General features: G+C 58.8%; 2 protein-coding genes across 3 annotated transcripts in view; one reads left to right on the top strand and one right to left on the bottom strand.

Moving 5' to 3' along the window:
• The window catches only part of DNAH17 (dynein axonemal heavy chain 17), a 33,117-nt gene extending 15,236 nt beyond the window's left edge, over nt 1-17,881 (bottom strand). For both annotated transcript variants that reach the window (XM_061479821.1, XM_061479822.1), the window contains exons 1-47: nt 17,780-17,881; nt 17,248-17,602; nt 16,538-16,731; nt 16,131-16,323; nt 15,956-16,055; nt 15,782-15,867; nt 15,519-15,644; nt 15,102-15,257; nt 14,938-15,021; nt 14,464-14,631; nt 14,138-14,254; nt 13,762-14,030; nt 13,470-13,665; nt 13,208-13,351; nt 12,788-12,896; nt 12,453-12,556; nt 12,207-12,347; nt 11,700-11,843; nt 11,322-11,504; nt 10,968-11,222; nt 10,725-10,894; nt 10,245-10,467; nt 10,049-10,165; nt 9,880-9,966; nt 9,497-9,649; nt 8,825-9,073; nt 8,493-8,615; nt 7,927-8,274; nt 7,761-7,852; nt 7,486-7,612; nt 7,117-7,269; nt 6,579-6,704; nt 6,392-6,499; nt 6,111-6,242; nt 5,548-5,708; nt 5,313-5,469; nt 4,811-4,915; nt 4,253-4,410; nt 3,545-3,683; nt 2,844-3,071; nt 2,550-2,687; nt 2,206-2,338; nt 1,815-1,942; nt 1,551-1,699; nt 1,166-1,448; nt 859-1,032; nt 48-255 (exon numbers count right to left, since the gene is read on the bottom strand). In XM_061479821.1, the coding sequence (XP_061335805.1) occupies nt 48-255; nt 859-1,032; nt 1,166-1,448; nt 1,551-1,699; nt 1,815-1,942; nt 2,206-2,338; nt 2,550-2,687; nt 2,844-3,071; nt 3,545-3,683; nt 4,253-4,410; nt 4,811-4,915; nt 5,313-5,469; nt 5,548-5,708; nt 6,111-6,242; nt 6,392-6,499; nt 6,579-6,704; nt 7,117-7,269; nt 7,486-7,612; nt 7,761-7,852; nt 7,927-8,274; nt 8,493-8,615; nt 8,825-9,073; nt 9,497-9,649; nt 9,880-9,966; nt 10,049-10,165; nt 10,245-10,467; nt 10,725-10,894; nt 10,968-11,222; nt 11,322-11,504; nt 11,700-11,843; nt 12,207-12,347; nt 12,453-12,556; nt 12,788-12,896; nt 13,208-13,351; nt 13,470-13,665; nt 13,762-14,030; nt 14,138-14,254; nt 14,464-14,631; nt 14,938-15,021; nt 15,102-15,257; nt 15,519-15,644; nt 15,782-15,867; nt 15,956-16,055; nt 16,131-16,323; nt 16,538-16,731; nt 17,248-17,583 (7,474 nt within the window). In that variant the 5' untranslated portion in view covers nt 17,584-17,602; nt 17,780-17,881. The remainder of the gene's footprint in view (nt 1-47; nt 256-858; nt 1,033-1,165; nt 1,449-1,550; nt 1,700-1,814; nt 1,943-2,205; nt 2,339-2,549; nt 2,688-2,843; nt 3,072-3,544; nt 3,684-4,252; nt 4,411-4,810; nt 4,916-5,312; nt 5,470-5,547; nt 5,709-6,110; nt 6,243-6,391; nt 6,500-6,578; nt 6,705-7,116; nt 7,270-7,485; nt 7,613-7,760; nt 7,853-7,926; nt 8,275-8,492; nt 8,616-8,824; nt 9,074-9,496; nt 9,650-9,879; nt 9,967-10,048; nt 10,166-10,244; nt 10,468-10,724; nt 10,895-10,967; nt 11,223-11,321; nt 11,505-11,699; nt 11,844-12,206; nt 12,348-12,452; nt 12,557-12,787; nt 12,897-13,207; nt 13,352-13,469; nt 13,666-13,761; nt 14,031-14,137; nt 14,255-14,463; nt 14,632-14,937; nt 15,022-15,101; nt 15,258-15,518; nt 15,645-15,781; nt 15,868-15,955; nt 16,056-16,130; nt 16,324-16,537; nt 16,732-17,247; nt 17,603-17,779) is intronic.
• Nucleotides 1-18,006, top strand: part of ARL16 (ADP ribosylation factor like GTPase 16) — a 252,529-nt gene that overhangs the window by 72,031 nt on the left and 162,492 nt on the right. The window lies entirely within an intron of this gene.

Here is an 18,006-nt window from a genome sequence, read left to right as displayed (position 1 = left end):
GGGCACAGCCCGGAGTGGGGCCGGCTGCTGGCTCGGGCTGGCCTTACCCTGCAGCATGGCTGAGGTGGTGTAGAAGTTAAAAGGCACAAACTGCACGAGGTATTCATCTGTGCTGAGCGTCTCGAGCTTGTCCCGCATCAGGGCTGACTTCCCCGTCCCCGTGTTGCCCACCAGCATCACCGGCCTTTTCTTCTCCATCAGCAGGTCCATGAAGAAGCGCAGGCGGACGGTCTCGGTGGTGTGCACCAGGGAGGCCTGGGGAAACGGCACCGTCAGTCCCTGGAGCTCGCCTCTTGCTGCCGGGGTCGTTTGCAGGCAGGTGCCGAAGCCGTGCCTGGCTCTCCCAGCAATGCCGGCTGGCCTCACAGAAGATGCTTTCTCTGCACAAACCTGGTCCCTCTCTAAAGCAAAAGTCTCAGGCGCTTGGTTATTCTAAAGATTTTCTGACCAAAGACAGGAGCTCTCAGAAAAACGAGTCATTAAAGCAGCACAGCCCAGACCCTGAAACTGTCCAGTGGCTTTGCTCAGCCACCGCAGGAATCAAATTCCTCCCTGGCCCTTGGCCCCTGGCCCTTTCCCTGACACAAGCCCCCTCCCTCAGGACAGCATTTCAAAACACATGTAAATAAAGCTTTAAAGCACATTTTTGCTTTCAGACAACAGTTATTATTTCGTGAGAGCCTACAAAGCCAGAGACTGACCTGAAATTAAAAAAGAGGAGTCGGAACTTGGAGCCCCGCTGAGGTTTCCGTGGGGTGAAGCAGAGCCGTGGATGAGGTCTGCCTGGTGCCACCCAGGGGAAGCCCATGGAGTAGCAGACAAATAAACCGCAAGCACAGAGAGCCTGCGGATACCTACCTGCAAAGGGACATCAGGGTTGAGGTCGAATTCTGGCACTTTTTCAGACCAGAGAGTGAATCTCTTCGATTCCGGATGAATGAAGTAGTCAAAAATTGTCCCCTGAGAGGGAAACTTGATGGTTTTGAATTCGTTCAGCCACCACTTGCTGAACTCGAGGCGGTAATCCATGAGCTGGGAACAACCAAACGGAGAGCAACTCAGAAAGTGGCTTTAGTATCGTCCGGAGGGAGGCAGCCGCGGGCAGGAGGCTCTGATGAGCAGGGAGGCGCGGGCAGGCGCTGGGTACTTGGTCCTGCAGCTGTACCTGGTCCTGGAACAGGGCCCCACCAAAGGCCCAGGTACAGGCGAAGACGAAGTAGAGCTCATAGAGGTCCCGGGATGAGTCCGGTGGTACGTTCTGTGGCGTCAGGAGGCACTCGAGCAGGAACAGCACCATCTGTATCAGCGTGACCTCGGCGATAGGGGTGATCTTCTTGAATCCAGTCTTGTGCTTCTCTAGGCACACCGGCAGGTACTTGTCAAAGAGGATTGTCAGAACGGCCTTCTCGGACTGCACTGTCCTCGTCTCGATCCAGCTGGTCACAATGCTGCCAGAGGGACAGGCAGGGCTGCAGGCAAGTGCTCAGGACCCTTCCATCCCATCCCATCCCATCCCATCCCATCCCATCCATCTCCCTCCCCAGGCTCACGGGCTCCAGCCCAGGTCAGCGGGGTTGATGTAGAGGATTCCTGCCCGGGACACGGTGGCCGGTGTGGCTGTCCGCAGGTGGCTGATCTCGAAGAGGAGCCGCATGGTGGGGTTGAGGGGGATGCGCTCATTGCTGGCCAAGGTGAGAACCTGGGAAGCAGCCCATAATGGGAGCATGCCCTGATCTTGGGGCACAGGCGTAAACACATCGGATCACCTTGAATTAATGAGCAAGTAAAGCTCCTGGGGTTGTGATGGCACCGACCTTATTGTCATCCATGACCGTGTTCAGGGACTCAATCCACATGGGGTCAATATCTCCATCGAGGATGATCCATTTGGGCCCTTTATGTGTGATGTTGGCCAGGTCACGCATTGCTGTAGAAAATAGACCTGCCCCATAGAAAGACATATAAATTTGTCCTTTTGAGTAACATTTGCTGGGGGGACACGCAGGGCTGGCTGCTTCCCTGAACCGTGTTCCTCCTCCCTCACACTCCACTAAAATGCCCCAAGAAAAGGTCTTCCCATTCCACCACCACATCCCAAAGTGTTTACAGAGACATGCTTTATGAAGTGAATCATAAAGCTGCTGCAGGACTGCTTGTGCCGGCTCCCGCGCGGGTAAGTGACCGCTCACAGCGCCGGTGTCTCACCGTCCTTCCACTGCCGCGTGGACGGGTGAATAACGCCGAACAGCTCATCGCAGGTCACAGCCTTGGGGTCGAGGTCCACGGTGACTGGCTTCCGCTTCATGTTTCTGTAGGTCTGGTTGAGCGACCGCAGCACCTGCGCAGAGGAACCGTGCAGCCGTGGTGCTGGGCCCGGCCCTTGCGGTGCTCAAGGCTCTGGCGTGGCACCGGCTGCGCTGCCATCCCTGCCCCAGGCACAGCTGCTGACTGCGGCTGGCAGAGGCGTCTGAGAGGATGGGAGAGGCCATGGGATGTGCTTGACCAGGGGCAGGAGGGGACTCGTGTCCTCAGGGATGGTTTGTAGCTACCTGGGACTTGCCACAGCCGGCGTTGCCGATGACAAAGACGGAGTGTCTCACTTGCAGCAGCTCCTCCAGCTGCACCACCTTCAGCACGAAGCTCTCCTCTGCCTGCAGCTTCAGCTCCAGCACAGACTGCTTAATGATCTGGGAGGGAGAGCAGGCATTGACCACGGGCATTGACCACAGGCAGCTGCCACAGCCTCTGCGAGACCCCAGAGACCACCTGGCTTCCCCCAGATGTGCCCAATGCACCTTCAGCCTCTGGACCCTGCCAGGGCTGGGAGGGCCCCGGGTTCGCACCTCCTCCAATTGGAGGTCCCGCTTCCTGGGAACATCCAGGGCTGGGAACAGGTCTCCAATCAGCCCCATGAAGACAGGCAAGTCGTCTGTCACGATCTTGGGGATGTTGAAGTCTCTTAAAGCTCTCATCAGAACTTGGTCCTCAGCAGAGTTCGGGTCCTCTCTCTTCAAGGAGCCTGCTACCACCAGCACGGGCTTGATGGCCCGCAGTCCCCAGTCATAGTGGTCCTGTGACAGGCAGCAAAGTATTAGACTTCATCTGTGGTGAGGGAGAACTGCTTTAACCAACACTACTGAGGAACACCCTCTCCATCACCCCACCCCCAGATTATCCACACAGTGTCCAGACAACCAGCCGTAAAGCGAGCCTATTTCCAGGACAAGCCCCAGCCTGGGCTTGTTTCCTGGAAGCACGTGCTTCTTGTAAGTCACTTCTGCCGAGATGAACAATACCTGGATGCTCTCATCTTAACTGACTATATTCTATTTGATTCTGGGTTTGGAATTCTTGATTTCTTCTGTAAAGCAGAAATATGCCAGATGATGCACCAGCGTGGAAGTGGAATTTACCCAGCCATAGACCTGAGCTATGCAGAGCATCAGCCAGCACATTACTACCAACAGTCTTACTACAATCCATCAGACTTAAAATTCAAGTGAGCTCTTTCATCTTCAAGGACTGTGCAATACTGTGAAATTACCTGTTTAGACAGAAGCTCTTTGCAGAGTGCGTACAGAGTAATGAACTTTCTCGCTAGGAGCTTCGCATCCATAAAACCTTCTGCAACAAGCATGATTTCACATATCGGCTCAAAATCAGGGACCACCATGGCGCAGGGCCTGTGAAGGGCAGTAGTGGTTTGCAGGGCTGTGCATGAGCACCCACAACCCCTCATCCTCCCACAGCCAGCAAGAATTTGCGCCTGGGTTGCCAATATAATCCATTCCCTGCTATTAGCACCACGAGAGCTGGGCAGTGATTTACACTGGCTGGGGGCTCTGGGGGTCTCTTGTCCAGCTTTCTGCTCCAAGCAGAGTGTCACAACTGGATCAGGTCACCCTGAGCCTTCTGCAGTCGCAGTTTGAGTCCCTCCAAGGACAAAGATCCCACAGCATCCCTGGGCCACCCCTTCAACTTTTAACCACATTTTTAACTATTCTCAACTGGATTTGTAGCTCAAGGTGGCAGCTGGACACCCCCAGCATCCTGTCCCCAGGCTGAGCAGCCTCTGAGCACCCCAGGGCTCTGAGCAGGGCTGTCCTGGGAAACAAGGTGTCCCCAACACAAACACCCTTACTTTCACTAGCAGGGGCTGAGGTCACGTTATGGATGCAGCACACGAGTGTTGCTGCAGAGGTAAATGCTGCAGTTACTGCAGTCACACACAGACCCATCTACCTACAGTTACCTGAACAGAGCTTTTAAGTTTTCAGGCAGCTCTGTCCGTCCTGCATAGCCAGGGTTCATGGTGATGAAGAGCCCAACTGATGGGACCAGGCTGATCATCTCCCCAAGGAAATTGAAGGTTTTCTTCTTGGCACGAACTGCATCTTGAATAGACTTCACCTGCCAGTGAGCAGAGGTGTCGGTGCTGGCAGCACCGCAGGACCCTGTGCTCACCCTCACCAGCCACCCTGGAAGGAGAGCCTGGAGGTCTGCCATGCCATGAGCAATGCTAGAAGTAATACTGAGAGTTCGCCAAAGCCACAGCACCAGGTGATGGCAGCGCCAGTGGGTGTGATGGGTCATTGGGATGGGACACAGACGGGCTGCATGACCTTAAACGTGCCCAAAGCCCCCGTACTGCTACACTACCCCTCCATCTGCATCCCAACACGACACAGTGGAAGTACAGCAGCAAACCATCCCTTTGAAAGTCAGGTTTAACTGAGAGAACATTCTGCATGTGACCTGCAATGTCTCATCCAGTCCCTACCTGCTGCTGGTGTGCACAGAGAGCACGTACCTGCACAGCAATCACGGACAACACCTCCACTGCAATGCGGTTGAACTCATCGAAGCAGCCCCAGGCGCCGGTCTGAGCCAGGCCTTTGTAGATATTGCCACAGGACTGCAGGGAGAGCACCAGAGATGCTTAACACAGAGGCTGCAATGTGGGGATTTGTTGAAACAGCTCAAGTACTGGGAGCTGCTCTTGCTTTTGTGGTTAGCGCTGTGCCCTAGGGAAATGTCCCACAGTGTTACAGCTCCCGAGGGTCCCCCGGGATTCCATGGACACGAGCTGGCTGGAGCTGTGGTGGGAATGAGTGATACAGGAAGGCATCAAGGGCTGTGGCCGGACCCACATGCGTTGTGCCAGGGAGAGAGCAGCTTTAGGGCACTGGTGATGGTTGCTGCAGTCAAACACAGGGGCTGCACGCTGCAGTGGTGCCTCCTGACAGAGGGTCCCCCCCATCTTGGGGGGCACCCCCTGACTCTCACCTCAGTGGCACCGTCCCTGTCCGTACCTTGTAGTCCATCTGCTCGGAGCAGTTGAAGACATACACCATGATGCCCACAGCCCGGCCCAGGTCCTTGGTGGTCTCTGTCTTCCCGGTGCCTGCGGGCCCAGCGGGGGCTCCCCCCATGTAGAGGTGCAGGGACTGTGTGAGGGTGATGTAGCACCTGCGGCAGGAGGACACGGGGCTGAGCGGTGCCGGCAGCGCGCACGGCCCCGGCGGGAGGGGGGAGCCGAGCACCCACCTGTCCGTCAGCGGCGTGATGACCAGGCGCGGCGTGTTCCCCACGTACTCGTACGAGTACCGGAGCTCCGCGTCGCAGATGTTGATGTAGCAGTGCTGCATCCCGCTGTCCCAGCGGTGCCGGAGCTGCGACTGCCACGGGAACTCCTGCGCGCTCTCCACCTGCGGGGCGGCCGGTCCCGACCCGCTGAGCTCCCGCTCGCACACCGGGACCATTCCCCACCTCTGTGCATGAGGGGAGGGCGCAGGCAGGTCCCAGTGCAGCGCTGCGGTGGGTGAGGATCATCCCTCCATGCGCCTGTGCGCAGCCCCACGCTGAGGATCGCGGCGGGAGCCGGCAAAGCTGCTGCTGGAGCTGGCTTTGCATGACCCCAGCCTGGTCTCGTCTGCCCCGGTCGTGCTGCCACCTCCCCAGCTCCCCCCATGCACCCAGACATCCCATGTGTGCTTTACTCATGCTATCGGGATACTGAGAAAATATTGAGAAGTGATAAAATAACAGGGAATCTGTGCTCAGAGCTGCCAGAACCCCAAGCAGTAAAAATACCCTCTTGTAATGAATACCCTTGCAAGGATCATTTTGGCCACAACATCCCTGGCGTGGACGTCAATGGTGCAGATTGTCATGATCTTCATCCTGTCTCCAGGAGCGAGGTGTCCAATGAGTAGTGAAATCAGAGCATTTAGCTGAGCAATCTGAGGAAGGGAAGATGATGAACAGAAAACTGATGTCATTATTTGCCCATCTCTCAGTGACCCCTGGACCAGACCTCGCCTCTTCCGAGCAGAGAGGGGCTGCAGGACAGCTCCAGAGCAGGTCACCTCAGGCTGGCAGGAATGCCAACCTGCTTTCTGTGGTAATCCTTCATCGCGTTCTCATAGCCTTCCTCCAGCCTCGAAAAGGCCATGCCAACTTCTGTGGTCCACCAGATCTGGGTGCATGTCAGAGCAACCTGCGGCAAAGCACGGGGAAAATGTGGCCATCAAGGGAAACATCCCAGTCCCAGGAAGGCTGTGGGGGGCAGCTCCTGCCTGTGCGGGGTAGTCGAATGCCCACTGCTCCCGTGGCTTCTCCTCGTAGGTGGTCATGGCCTCGAGGATGAGGGAGCGCAGCGTGGAGCGCATGCTGGCCAGCACTTGGTTCAGCCAAACCTCCACCTGTTGGTCACATCCAACAAACCCTGAGCGAGCGGCTCCCTTCCCGTCTGTGTGTGACCCCACACTGCCCCGCACAGCGAGCTTCTGCCTGCGCATCACAGCAGGCTCATGACAGACACCAGCGCGGGCCTGCAGGACGCTTCCCGTGGCAGTTTATGGGGTATGGGCTGAGGGTGGCCAACAGCGGGGGGAGAACCCCGTTGTGACCACCTGAGGGGGCTGAGATGACTCTGATACTGCTGCAGCGCTGTTAACCCATAGTGCAGAGCCCATTTCTGAGCTTTTGCATCTGAAAGGCTTCACAGCTGCATTTTGAACTGCTGTTAGTGCCCAGCAAGCACAGGGCTCATCCCCATCCCGAACCTGCGCACGCCTGCCCCCATCCGCAGAGGCTCCGCGCAGCTCAGCTCACCTGGCCAGACAAGTCGCAGTGTGCATCAAAAGCCACGTACTCCTCGTCCAGACTGAACATCCCCAGTGCAACCTTCATGGGCTTTTTATCCACAGCTTTCTTGAACTTCAGCTTAGCCAGGCTGTCAAACAACTTCGCGAGGTGACGGGACACCTGAGGACAGAGGCACGGCCGGTCAGGGGCTCCCATCCAGCGCAGAGCTGCGGTCACCACCCTCCCACATGGCTCTCGGGGTGCTGCATCCCCGAGAAGGCGGGTACCAGGGCTGGCGTCCTGCCCCTTAGGACTGAAAACATTTCAGAACTGCTGTAACAAGTGAGCACACAAGGGACACAGGACTTATCTCCGTGCTTTGCACACAACCCTTACTTCAACTGGCTCATTCCCGTTCGATAAAATATCAAGCAGGTCTGCAGAGGAAATAAAGTAGAATCTGGGAAAAACCAGTCTTTTTGTCTCGAGGTATTCAGCCAAAGCCTTCTCACAGACCACCAATCTAACAGAAAACAAGGAACCTGCAGTTAAGCCCTGATGTAGTAGTTTTTGCTAAGTACTTGTCATGTTGAGACAAACGCCACTTGGGAGAAACCAAACTCCTCCTTTGGCCTCTCCATCATGCTTCACCAGGACAGCTCAAACCTCACCTCTTCTGCAACTCTTCCAGCTTCTCGTAGAGACCGCTCTTGTTTGTAGCTTCAATCACATTGGGAGTTTTTACTGCATCAGCCATTAACTCCTGCAGGAAGAAAAATAATTCAGCTCTACCCAAAGCAGTGACGAGCTCGCGGGCCCCAGGAACAGGCTTCGCACTTTGAAATCCTTATCAATAGCCTCAAAATGCTTCAAGTCCTCTGGCAGCTGGCTGCGGATGTCTTCGGAGCCAACGAAGATGCTTTCCAGGTGACTCCATGTCCTCTGTACCTCAAACCAGATGCTGATAACGGTGTCAGCAGTCAACAGCTTGTACTGCCAGGATGACACCTCCTGAAGGAAGAAGGTGAGGTACTTGGAGGTCATCAGGTTCTGCAGCTGCACTTGGTTGTCCTCCAGCGTCTCAATGAGCTCCTCATCCGACTTGAGCAGCATGATGCCGGTCCTGGTGTGAGGCTCATGCTCAAACTCCATTGTCGCCCAGGTAGCATCCAGGCTGCTCAGCACCTGCAGATGGGTGAGAAACGAGCTGGACTCTGTGGTGCCGAGTCCCAGGTCCTGTGGAAAGGAAGCAGCAGGAACGTCTCCTCCAGGGGAGGAGCTCTGTGGTACTGCACTGTGTGGGGACTCCAGCCCCTGGGAGCAGGAACACGAGTGCTGACAGCATAGAGCCACATCAGAGCAGGTATCTCAGCAATGCAGGGGAGGAACTGAGTCCCAGTTACCTTCTCCATTCTTAGCTCCTTTATGGCTTTGTCCACGATGCCATGAACCTCGTCCTCAAAGTTGTGCAGGTTCAGCTGCAGCAGATCCGCGAGGGTTGTGTTCTCAGACATGGTGAAGTTCACCTGGAGCAGAAGCAGCACCGCTGGGACATGGACTCCCCTTGGCAGGGGCAGCCCAGTCCTCAACCAAATGAGCTCACTGACACATTTAAAGACCCGACACAAATATTTGCTTATGGCCAGCTTTTTAAAGAGATTGCATGTTTCCTGTGATGGATGCAAATCCCAGGCCAGGGGCTGGAGACAGGGAGGGGTGGGAGTGTTTGGAGCACCTGGGTTGCCTGCATGAGCTCCTGCCAGTGCCGGGCCCTGATGGCTGGATTCTGCAGCTTGTTCACGGTACGCAGGGAAGTTATCATGTTCTTCACACTGTTGTCCAGCCCTATGAATGCGTCCCAGCTTCTCATCTCCTTATCCAAGCTCCTAATGTCTTTAGCAAATTTCTTACAGTCGATATCCATCTGCTCAACATCAATATCCTTCCACCTGGTGGTCTTCCAGGCGTCAACATGGCTGTTAACCTGAATTTGGGAATACATGCTCACAATTAGCAGGAGCGTTCCTGCCCAGTGCCTGTGCTGGGACACACAGACCTGGCCTAACGCTGTGACAACAACCTGCTCTGTGTCTCGTCCCACCCCTCATGGCATGAGCCTCTTGGAGGAGCTGGCAGCACTCTGCTGTCAAGCCCTTGGCCTGCAGACACCGCTGGGCATCGTGCCCTGGTGCAGGGACCAGCATCAAGCCCAGGGCTCCCTGTCCCCACGCTCACTGCAGATGGCTGCTGGCAGCCACCATCTGCATACACTGGGCAGCTCTTCATGGCCTCAGGAGCTTCAAAACCATGAGGAGCAGCCCAGCACACTCAGGACCCTGCTCTGCACATCCTCGTCTCCTGCCACCTCCTGCCCTCCCTGTGCTGGCTCACAGGCTGTGGCACGTACCAGGACGATCATGTCCCAGAGCTGCTTCAGCAGGCACACCTCCCGCTGGCACGCTCTGAGCTCTTTGTACTCTGGGACCAACACTTCGAACAGCCTGGCTGACTCGGACAGGGCAGCCAAGTCACCCTCCATGGCGGTGATCAGCTTCCGCTGCTGGAAGGAGAAATAGAAAAGGTCTCAGCCAGGGTCAGCGTTAGGGACGTGTCTCCTACCCTAGCAATGGCTCTGTCCCTGCTGCGGCATGGTGGGGATGGGAGGCTGCCTCAGAGCCAGACCCTCCCCATTGGGATGGAGCTGGAGCAGAGCCCCTGTGTATGGGGCTGGGGGTGGCCAGGCAGTGCCAAAGGGGACAGCACCATTCCTGGTGTCCTCCCCTTCCTCACCGTGTTCAAGGCCACGTAGGGGTCTTGGTGAGTGAACAAGAAGGGGGCACCTTCCCGGAACTCCTCCTGGAAGATGCGCTGCTGGACCTGCACGGGAGGACGGGGCTCAGGGGGCAGTCGGGGAGAGCAGCTGGGGCTTCCCCAGGCTGCCGAGCCCCAGGGCAGGCACCTCGAACTGCTGGCACTTCCTGCTGATGACGTTGCGCTCTTTGGCTTGCAGTGGTGCTACCTTCTGCTTCACCTGCAGGCAGAGCCTCTTGGTGCTGTCCCACTGCTCGGGGAGCTCCTGCAGCCAACACAGCACGGTGTGGGCACCCTGGACCCCCACAGCCAGCACCCAGCCCCCCGCACCCCACGGGGCTCACCTGGAGCTGCAGGTAGACCTTCTCCGACATCTCCACTCCGTAAGTGCTGAGCAGGGCAATCGCCTCCTTCAGGGGCTGAAACATGGTGTCGGTCGTCGCTTGCCTCCCCTTGACCCTCATCAGGTGCCCCATCACTGCCACCAGCCCGTCATAGTCTCCCTCCTCCAGAGGTTTACTCAAGCCGGTGTTGGTGTCTTTGATGAACTCCTCCAGGTCTGTGAGGCTGGGAGGAAGGTGCTGGTTCTCACTGGGCGTCCCCGACAGGGCTCACAGCTGCCCCTGTGCCTGCCATGGGCTTGCTCTGCAGGGCACAGCCCCAGGGGATGCACCCACCACCTCTACCCATCACCATGGGAGTGCCCAGCACTCGCACCCACACCTCCGCGGCTCCAGCTCTGCCCTGGCACATGGCGGTGCCTTGCCACAGCCCAGGCAGGCTCCGGTCACGGGGAGCACCCTGTCCCTGTGCTGGGTGCCTACCTGTTGGTGACGTGGTCGATGAGGTGCTGCCGGAGCGCCAGCGCCCGGTCCTTGATGGCTTTCAGCAGCGCCTGCTTGAAGGGGCGGCAGTCGCTCTGCAGCCACCCCCCAAATACCTTGGTGCTCGAAGACCCCAACAACTCCTTGCACAGCACCTCACATGTGTCAATCTGGGGACGAGAGCAGGTCAGCGGCCAGCACCTCCCCGGGCACCCAGCACCTCCGCAGGCACCGGCCCCGCACCTCCTCTTGAAAGTGCTTGAGGGACGGGGCCCCTTCAGGCAGGGGCTCCTCTGGCCACGTGTCCTCCTCCTCGGGGATGCGGGCACCGCCGAAGGTGAGGAAGCGCTGCAGGAACTCCTGGGGGTCCTCCAGGCACAGGTGGGCTTGCTTCTTGAACTTGACGCTGTACTCCTCGCCTTCTGACATGGCGCTGACCACCAGCATCACCACCTCCTCCCGCATGCTGCTGAGCTCCGTATGCTCCTCCAGGGTGGTCTGCAGGGATGGGCAGAGCTCTCAGGGACCGGCTGCGGGGACCAGGCACCCTCAGCCACCTCCAGCCGAGCTAGGAGGTGCCGCCTGCCGTGGCCCAACCTTGTAGCTGAGCTTTCCCTGCAGCAGGCGAGGGATGCACGCTGCGGCCACGTAGATATCGCTCAGCAAGCTCTCTGTGAGCTCCAAGAAGCTGTTTTCGTCTCCCACCTCCAGCGAGGGCCGGTACTGCACCCTGCCGTCACGCAGCTCCATTTGCACCTCGAACAAAGGGGCCACGTCGGCCTGAAACAGGTCATCACCTCGTGTGGTGCTTCACAACCTCCGTCACCCCAGCCCCACGGTGGGGACAAGGGGGGACACGGGCCCCTCTGGCACTCGCTGCCCCGTACACCAGGGCATGTTTGGCCACTAAACAAGTGCCTGAAGCCACCACCAGTGGGCAGCGGCCACCCCGAGCAGGGGCAAACCTGGACCTACATCAGGGGCCATGTTGTTGAGCAGCAGCTGCAGAGATCTGCGGACAAATCTGAAGAGTGCGCCCAGCACGATTCCATCCACGTAATCCACGTAGTCCAGCCATGTCTGTGCTGACACATCAGCCCTCAGCAGATTTGCATTCTCCTGTAAGCAGGGAAAAACAACTCTTATTTGTCCATGAGCACCCAGTAAATGTCCCAGCTCCAACCACCAAAAGTGCACTGCCTGTGGCCCCGTGGGTCCATCCTGCCTGGCTGTCACACAGGTCCCACATCCTTCCCTTTCTCCCTGCTGTACAACACTAGAATGCAGCCAAGACCTCACCCGAGAAGGCAGCAGACTCCTGGCTTCCACAGGAGCCTCAGCTCAGCATGTAGCACAGACCCCAGGTCCGAGCCCACTGCTCACAGTTACAGAGCGGGGACAGTGCTGGGTTCAGAGCACTGCAGCACCAGGCACACTCCGCGTTTCACTGCCCCAGATGAAACGTCCCGGGACGTGTCTCACCTCCAGCATCTCACGGATCTTTACGCCTGCATCCTTCATGGCAGTGTAGCACTTGGCTAGGGTGTTTGCTCGTCCATCCAGGTCCAGGAGCGCTGTTTCCTTCTTGTCCTTCCTTTCGAACAAGGGATCTGCTGAGCACACCTGCAGGGAGAAGACAACAGAGCTGCTCCATGGTGCCGGGGGGCTGGGGGGGGGGGGGGTAAATCCCTGCAGGAAGCTTCCCGGGAAGGCACCAGCAAAAGCTACCTCTATCAGCTGGGTGATATTTTCCACGTTTAACTTTGCCTTCTGGACCCTGTTCTGCAAGTCATACAAGACATCTCTCATCTGCTGGATGTACTCCATGACGCCTGGGAGGGAAACATGCACCCAGGACTGACGAGTTACACAGACCTCCCTCTCCAAGGCAATGAGCCATGGGGTGCACCAGGGCTCTTCATCACAGTGGGGGAACACTGTCCAGCCCCCACCTCACCCATCCCCTGTTTTGGGGACCTGAGGGCAGGTGCTTGGCCAGAGGTGGGAAGGTGCCAGGGACCCCCCAGAGCACACACAGCAGATCTCTGGCCTCGGGTTTGTACCTTCATGGTGCCAGAACAGGGTGCTCTCCGCGCAGGCGAGCTGCTCATCCACGGCCTCCAGCTCCCCCGCCACCAGCGGCAGCTCCACTGGCAGCAGCCTCAGCTTCACCTGTGGACCCAGCGCGGGTGAGCAGAGCAGGGACCGCCCCGGTCCTGCTTCTGCCCCTGCTCCAGCATGGCTGTACTCGCCTCTGTGAGCCCCGGGCTCCCCCCATGCTGTGCAATGGCAGCAGCAGCTTGGCTCAGCGCTGGGGCCAGCCAGGATGCGGGGTGATGGTGACGTGCCTGCTGCACCCCAACACCCCTCGGCTTCCAGGACCCATTTCATGAGTCTCCCCCCGGGGCTCCTCGACCAGCCTCAGCCCGGCCAGTGCTCAGCTCATGGAAAAGCAGTTGGGCTGTCTTCCCTTTGAGACCTGCCTCATTGTACCAGCCAGTGATAAGATCCAGGTTGTCCACAAACTGTTGGAACATCTCATTTTGAGCAAAAAGGGTCTCAGCGCTGCTTGGGATATCCATCTCTTGGAAGTTCAGGTACTTCACCTCCCGCAGCATAGCCATGAGCTGCGAGACACGATGGCCAGGAAAAGACTTGTGAGGAAAAACCCTTGAGGTCCCGTGCCGAGCCCCATTCACTGACGCTCAGGGGAGGCATCGCTGGCACTGCCCGAGCAGCACCAACCTCTTTGCTGAAGTTCACACTGAGGAGGGAAGATTGGAGGTCCCTCAGGATCAAGGGCTGCTCCAGGCTGAAGCGGCAGTCCTTTAGGGCCCCCTGCACCCACTCCATGTAGACCTCCTCACGGAAGCCTTGCAGCAGCCCCATCATCTCTTCATACTTCTCAGACAGCAGTTTGGCTTCAGCACTGACCATCACCCTGCCGAGATCATGATAAAGCAGCAGCTGCTGCAGCGGGAGGAGACACACACAGGGCCAGACCCTGCCCCGTGTCCCATGGGTGACCCACACGTACGGGTGGTTGATGGAAAACAAGCCCCTGTACTGCCCCTCCAGGCGCTCCTGCAGCTCCAAAGCCCACTTGAGCTGCCCGGCCACCGGTGGCATGTTTTTATTGATGGCTGGGCCCGTCCCGTGCGGCAGCGGGGAGGAGATCTGGGTGTCATAGAGCACCTTCACATCCTCCAGCTCGGCCTTAAACATCTCCAGCAGGGCTGAGTAGTGAGGGGAGAGCTCAGCTTTTATCACAGGTCGCTCCAGCAGATAGGAAAACATCTGCACCAACTGCGGGAGAAAGAGGCGCTGCCTTTGGCTCTCCAGAGCGTCCCAGAGCAGCCGCTGACCACCCACGGTGCCCCCAGCGTGGTGCAGCGTGCTGGGGGCACAGGTACCTTCACAGCGGACGTCAGGCAGCTGCAGTCATCGAAGCCTTGGGAGAAGATGGCGGCCAGCCGCCTTTCCATGTCCTCAATCTTCTTCTGGAACTCCGCAAAGTCTGTGTTCAATTGCTGCCAGGAGAGAGCAAAATGATTTAATCTGGTGAAGCCCCTGCGCTTCCTTCCGAGATCCTTCCTGAAGGACTTGCTGAACCTGGAGGCTGGACCCCATGACCTGCCTGACGTGCTGCCATGGGGCAGGTTTAGCCCTTGCAGTGTGCCGACCAAGGCATTTTGTTTCATTTAGCAGAAGTTTAAGCTTGGTACCAGCATCCACCCACCTCCTCTGTGGGATCCAAGGAGTCGTATTTGCAATCAGAAAAATCCTTGAGGATTTCAGCCACCTCGTTGTAGATCTGAAACACCTGAGTCCCGAGGATGTTTCCTTTCACTCCTCCCAGCTCTGCCTTCTCCAGCTTCAGGAACTCTATAGCTGTCTGGTACAGGTCCTGGCAAGCACAAACCATCACCTCACCTGGCTCCTCTTGGTGGCCAGCCTCAGCCCCCCATGTGCTGGGGGTGCGGGTGCAGGAGCTGCACTACCGGTGCACAGCTGTGTCCTGTGAGCTCCCTGCTCCCAAGGAGCATCCATCCCAGGGACGGGTGCCGTGCTGGGCTCGAAGCTGTGCTCCCAGCCACGCATCACAGCTGCCCCCCCTGCACCAGCAGCCCCAGCCCATCCCAGGGTTGCAGCAGTTTGCCCTGTGCCGCTCTCGGGGACCAACCACATTGCGCCCCATGTGCTGTGCTGTCACCTCAATCGTCTTGAGCCTGTGCAGGAAGGACTCCATTCTCCTGAAGATGATGCTGGGGGGGAAGTCCCAGAGATGCGGGTCCTCCTGCAAGGGGACAGGAGCCATCAGCAACCAGACCTGGCATGGCTGGGGCTGGGCAGAGCCACACCATTCCCTGCACCCACCGGGAACAACGTGGGCACCAGGTCGGAGCAGTAAGTGTTGTAGGACTGGAAGAGGTTCTCTATGACGGAGATGCTCAGTTTGATTGCCCCCAAGGTCTCTTCAGGTTGTCCTTGCAGCCCCTTCATCACGTCCTCGGGGCTCAGGAACTTACGGGTCTAGGACAGGCAGAAGCAGTCAGGGGCTGTTGGCAGAGGGGAACGCGAAGGGCTCCTTCTGCCCTGCCCACCCTCTGGGCCCTGGCGACGGCCGGTGACCCACGCTTGCCTCAAACCCACTCCAGCCCTACGCTGGGCTTTACTGGTCCCTTGACTGGGTGTCTCTACATCACCCGAGCTGGGGTCCCCACAACTGCCCCGTGCCACCCCTCCCGCTGCTGTCCCGGAGCTGCCGCAGGTGGCTCGGGGTGGGGGCTCTACCAGCTCGATGAGGAGGTTGCAGATCTCCTGCAGGATGACGACCACGCGTGTGGGGGAGCTGTAGTACCGGCAGCTGGCCCGGAGCAGGCGAACGGTGCGCAGCGCCCGGTCCACGTAGGGCTGCAGCTGCGGGAGCGGAGCCCCGTTACTGCAGGGCCGTGGTTGTGTAACGAGGGTCGGCAGAGCCGGGCTGGAGCCAGACCGCAGCTGCCTCTACCGGGACGAGAAGGCAGTGCCTGGTTATTTTGCCACGTGCAACTCACCTCGGAGTAATCTGCTTGCTCCATCTCTTCCAGCAGCATGCAGAGCGGTTGCAGGTGGGAGCTGATGTCCTTGGCTTCCTCCAGGCCTGGCCCAAGGGAGAAACCCAGGACTGGGTATGGGGAAGCCTCGATGGAGGGGCAGAAGCAGCTGCCCACCATCGCCAGGGCACTTACCAGCACTGACGTCCTGGAACACGCTCTGCAGCACCGGCCAGAAGCAGCTATTGGCCTTTTCCAGCATCTCTGCCAGCACTGTCACCCGTGGAGAGAGCAGCTGGCAGGGAGAGGTGGCCGCCTCAGCACCAGGGCTCAGCACTGGGGAAGCAGCCACCGCCTGCCTGGGCAGTACCTGGTCATTGATGCACTGCAGGTTCACTGCCCTGGTGTGCCAGAAATTGAACTCGGCACTGGGCAGGGGGTGCAGCCCCTCCAGCAGCGGCTCTGCCGAGTCCTTGCTCAGGATATCTCTGATCTGCTGGGACCACTCAATGACGATGGTCTCTGTGGCGTGAAGCACCGAAACATCCATGGACCCTGCCAGGCTGAAAGGGGATGGGGTCACTCTCCCACACTGGGACCAGCCCTGAGCCGTCCCCATGTGGTCTGCCAGCCCAGCCTGGCCTGAGCATCCCTGAGCTCTGCTGCTGGGGATGCTGTGCCCAGGGATGCTCAGGGACCGAGCCGGTGCTGCAGCTCCCGTGCCTCCCAAAGGCACTCAGGCCCCTGCCAGGCTTCACTGGCACCAGCAGCACCCACCAGTCGAGGACGGTGCTGGAGCCATCCTGAACATCCAGGTGCTTGGGCAGCGGGAGCAGTGGCTTCCCCTGGATCTTCCCGCCCATCACAAAGTTCTCGTTCTTCAGCCGGTGAACTTGTCTCGTGACATCCTCCACCACCACCCCAGGCCAGCCCGCAGTGTTCTTCTCGCTCAGGAGCAGGGGGGACACGACCTGGGGGACGGGGCTGGGTCAGGTCTCCCACTGCAGAGGGCATTGTGCAGCAGCGCTGGGGAGCAGCATCCCCTCCTGCTGCCCACCCGAGCACGGAGGTTTTGGCTGATGCATTTCTCGTCAGGAGCCCCCTCAACCTAAGGTGGATTTCCAGCTCTCATGGGAGCAGTGAGTGCACCAGCAAAACCCTGGTACTGAGGAGGAACGTGGGGGTTCCCAGGGCTTTTGGGTGCTGTGGGCAGTTCTTTGAGTGGGAACATTCATGGGAAGTTTTGAGAGGAATCCACTCAGGCATCCCCCACTGCAGGGATGGGGAAGGGGGAACGTTGCTGGGTTTTTAAACCCATAGGGAGGAAGCAATGAGTCCGAGGCACAGGAGAAACCCGTGCTTGTGACCATCATCACCTCCGTGTCCAGGTGCTGGGAGGTCAGTGCCTGCAGCAACTTTTCTTCTAGCAGTGTAATTCAGTGTCTTTCTGAGCCCACCTCAAGCACCGGCCCATGTGGGGAACCCACCTCCTCCATCACGGTGATGAAGTGCTCCACGGGCGAGGGGCCGATGTCCCCCACCAGCAGCCTGCTCTGGCAGTCCTCCTGGGTGATGCTCTCCTTCTTCTCCTTCACGAAGTAGACGCCCTTGCCCCTGAGGGCTGGGGGGAAGCAGGGGGTGGCCTGGGGCTGCCCGGCTGGATCCAGCCCCAGCACCAGCTCCAGCACGTCCTCCTGCCCGAAGAACTCGTTCAGCATGGCCACGGTCTCATCACTGCCCATGAACTTGTTCCACTTGTCGGGCTGAATGCTCATCAGGTGCATGGCAAAGCTCTTCAGGAAATCGTGCCGTGCATCCGCCATCCTGCCCGCACCCCAGTGCCTGGGGAGACCCGGGCAAAGCCCCCTCAGCACCGTGCTGGGCAGGCCCTACACCCCTTGCCCAGCTCCAAAGCCACAGGGAGCTGCTGGTCCTCATCCCTGCCCGGGCCCATCATCTCCCCTGGGCTCCATCCCCCCCAGTCCTGCCTGGCCCTACCTCTGCCCTGCCCCGTTGCACTCTCAGCTTGCCAGGAGCCTCCGGCCACTGCCTTCAGCCTAACCGACACCGGCACCAGCCCAACCGACACCGGCACCAGCCCAACCGACACTGGCACCAGCCCAACCGACACCGGCACCAGCCCCAGCCCCACCCAACACCAGCCCCACCCTGACCAATACCAGCACAGGAGCCCAACGGACACCAGCACCAGCCCAACCACCCGTGAAGTGGGGGGTTCTGCCTGC

Source organism: Pezoporus flaviventris, unplaced genomic scaffold, assembly GCF_033815535.1.
Source record: "Pezoporus flaviventris isolate CSIRO_AGI_PZ_B2104156 unplaced genomic scaffold, CSIRO_AGI_Pfla_v1 ptg000158l, whole genome shotgun sequence".
Lineage (NCBI taxonomy): Eukaryota > Metazoa > Chordata > Aves > Psittaciformes > Psittacidae > Pezoporus > Pezoporus flaviventris.
This window is presented reverse-complemented; position numbering and strand designations above follow the sequence as displayed.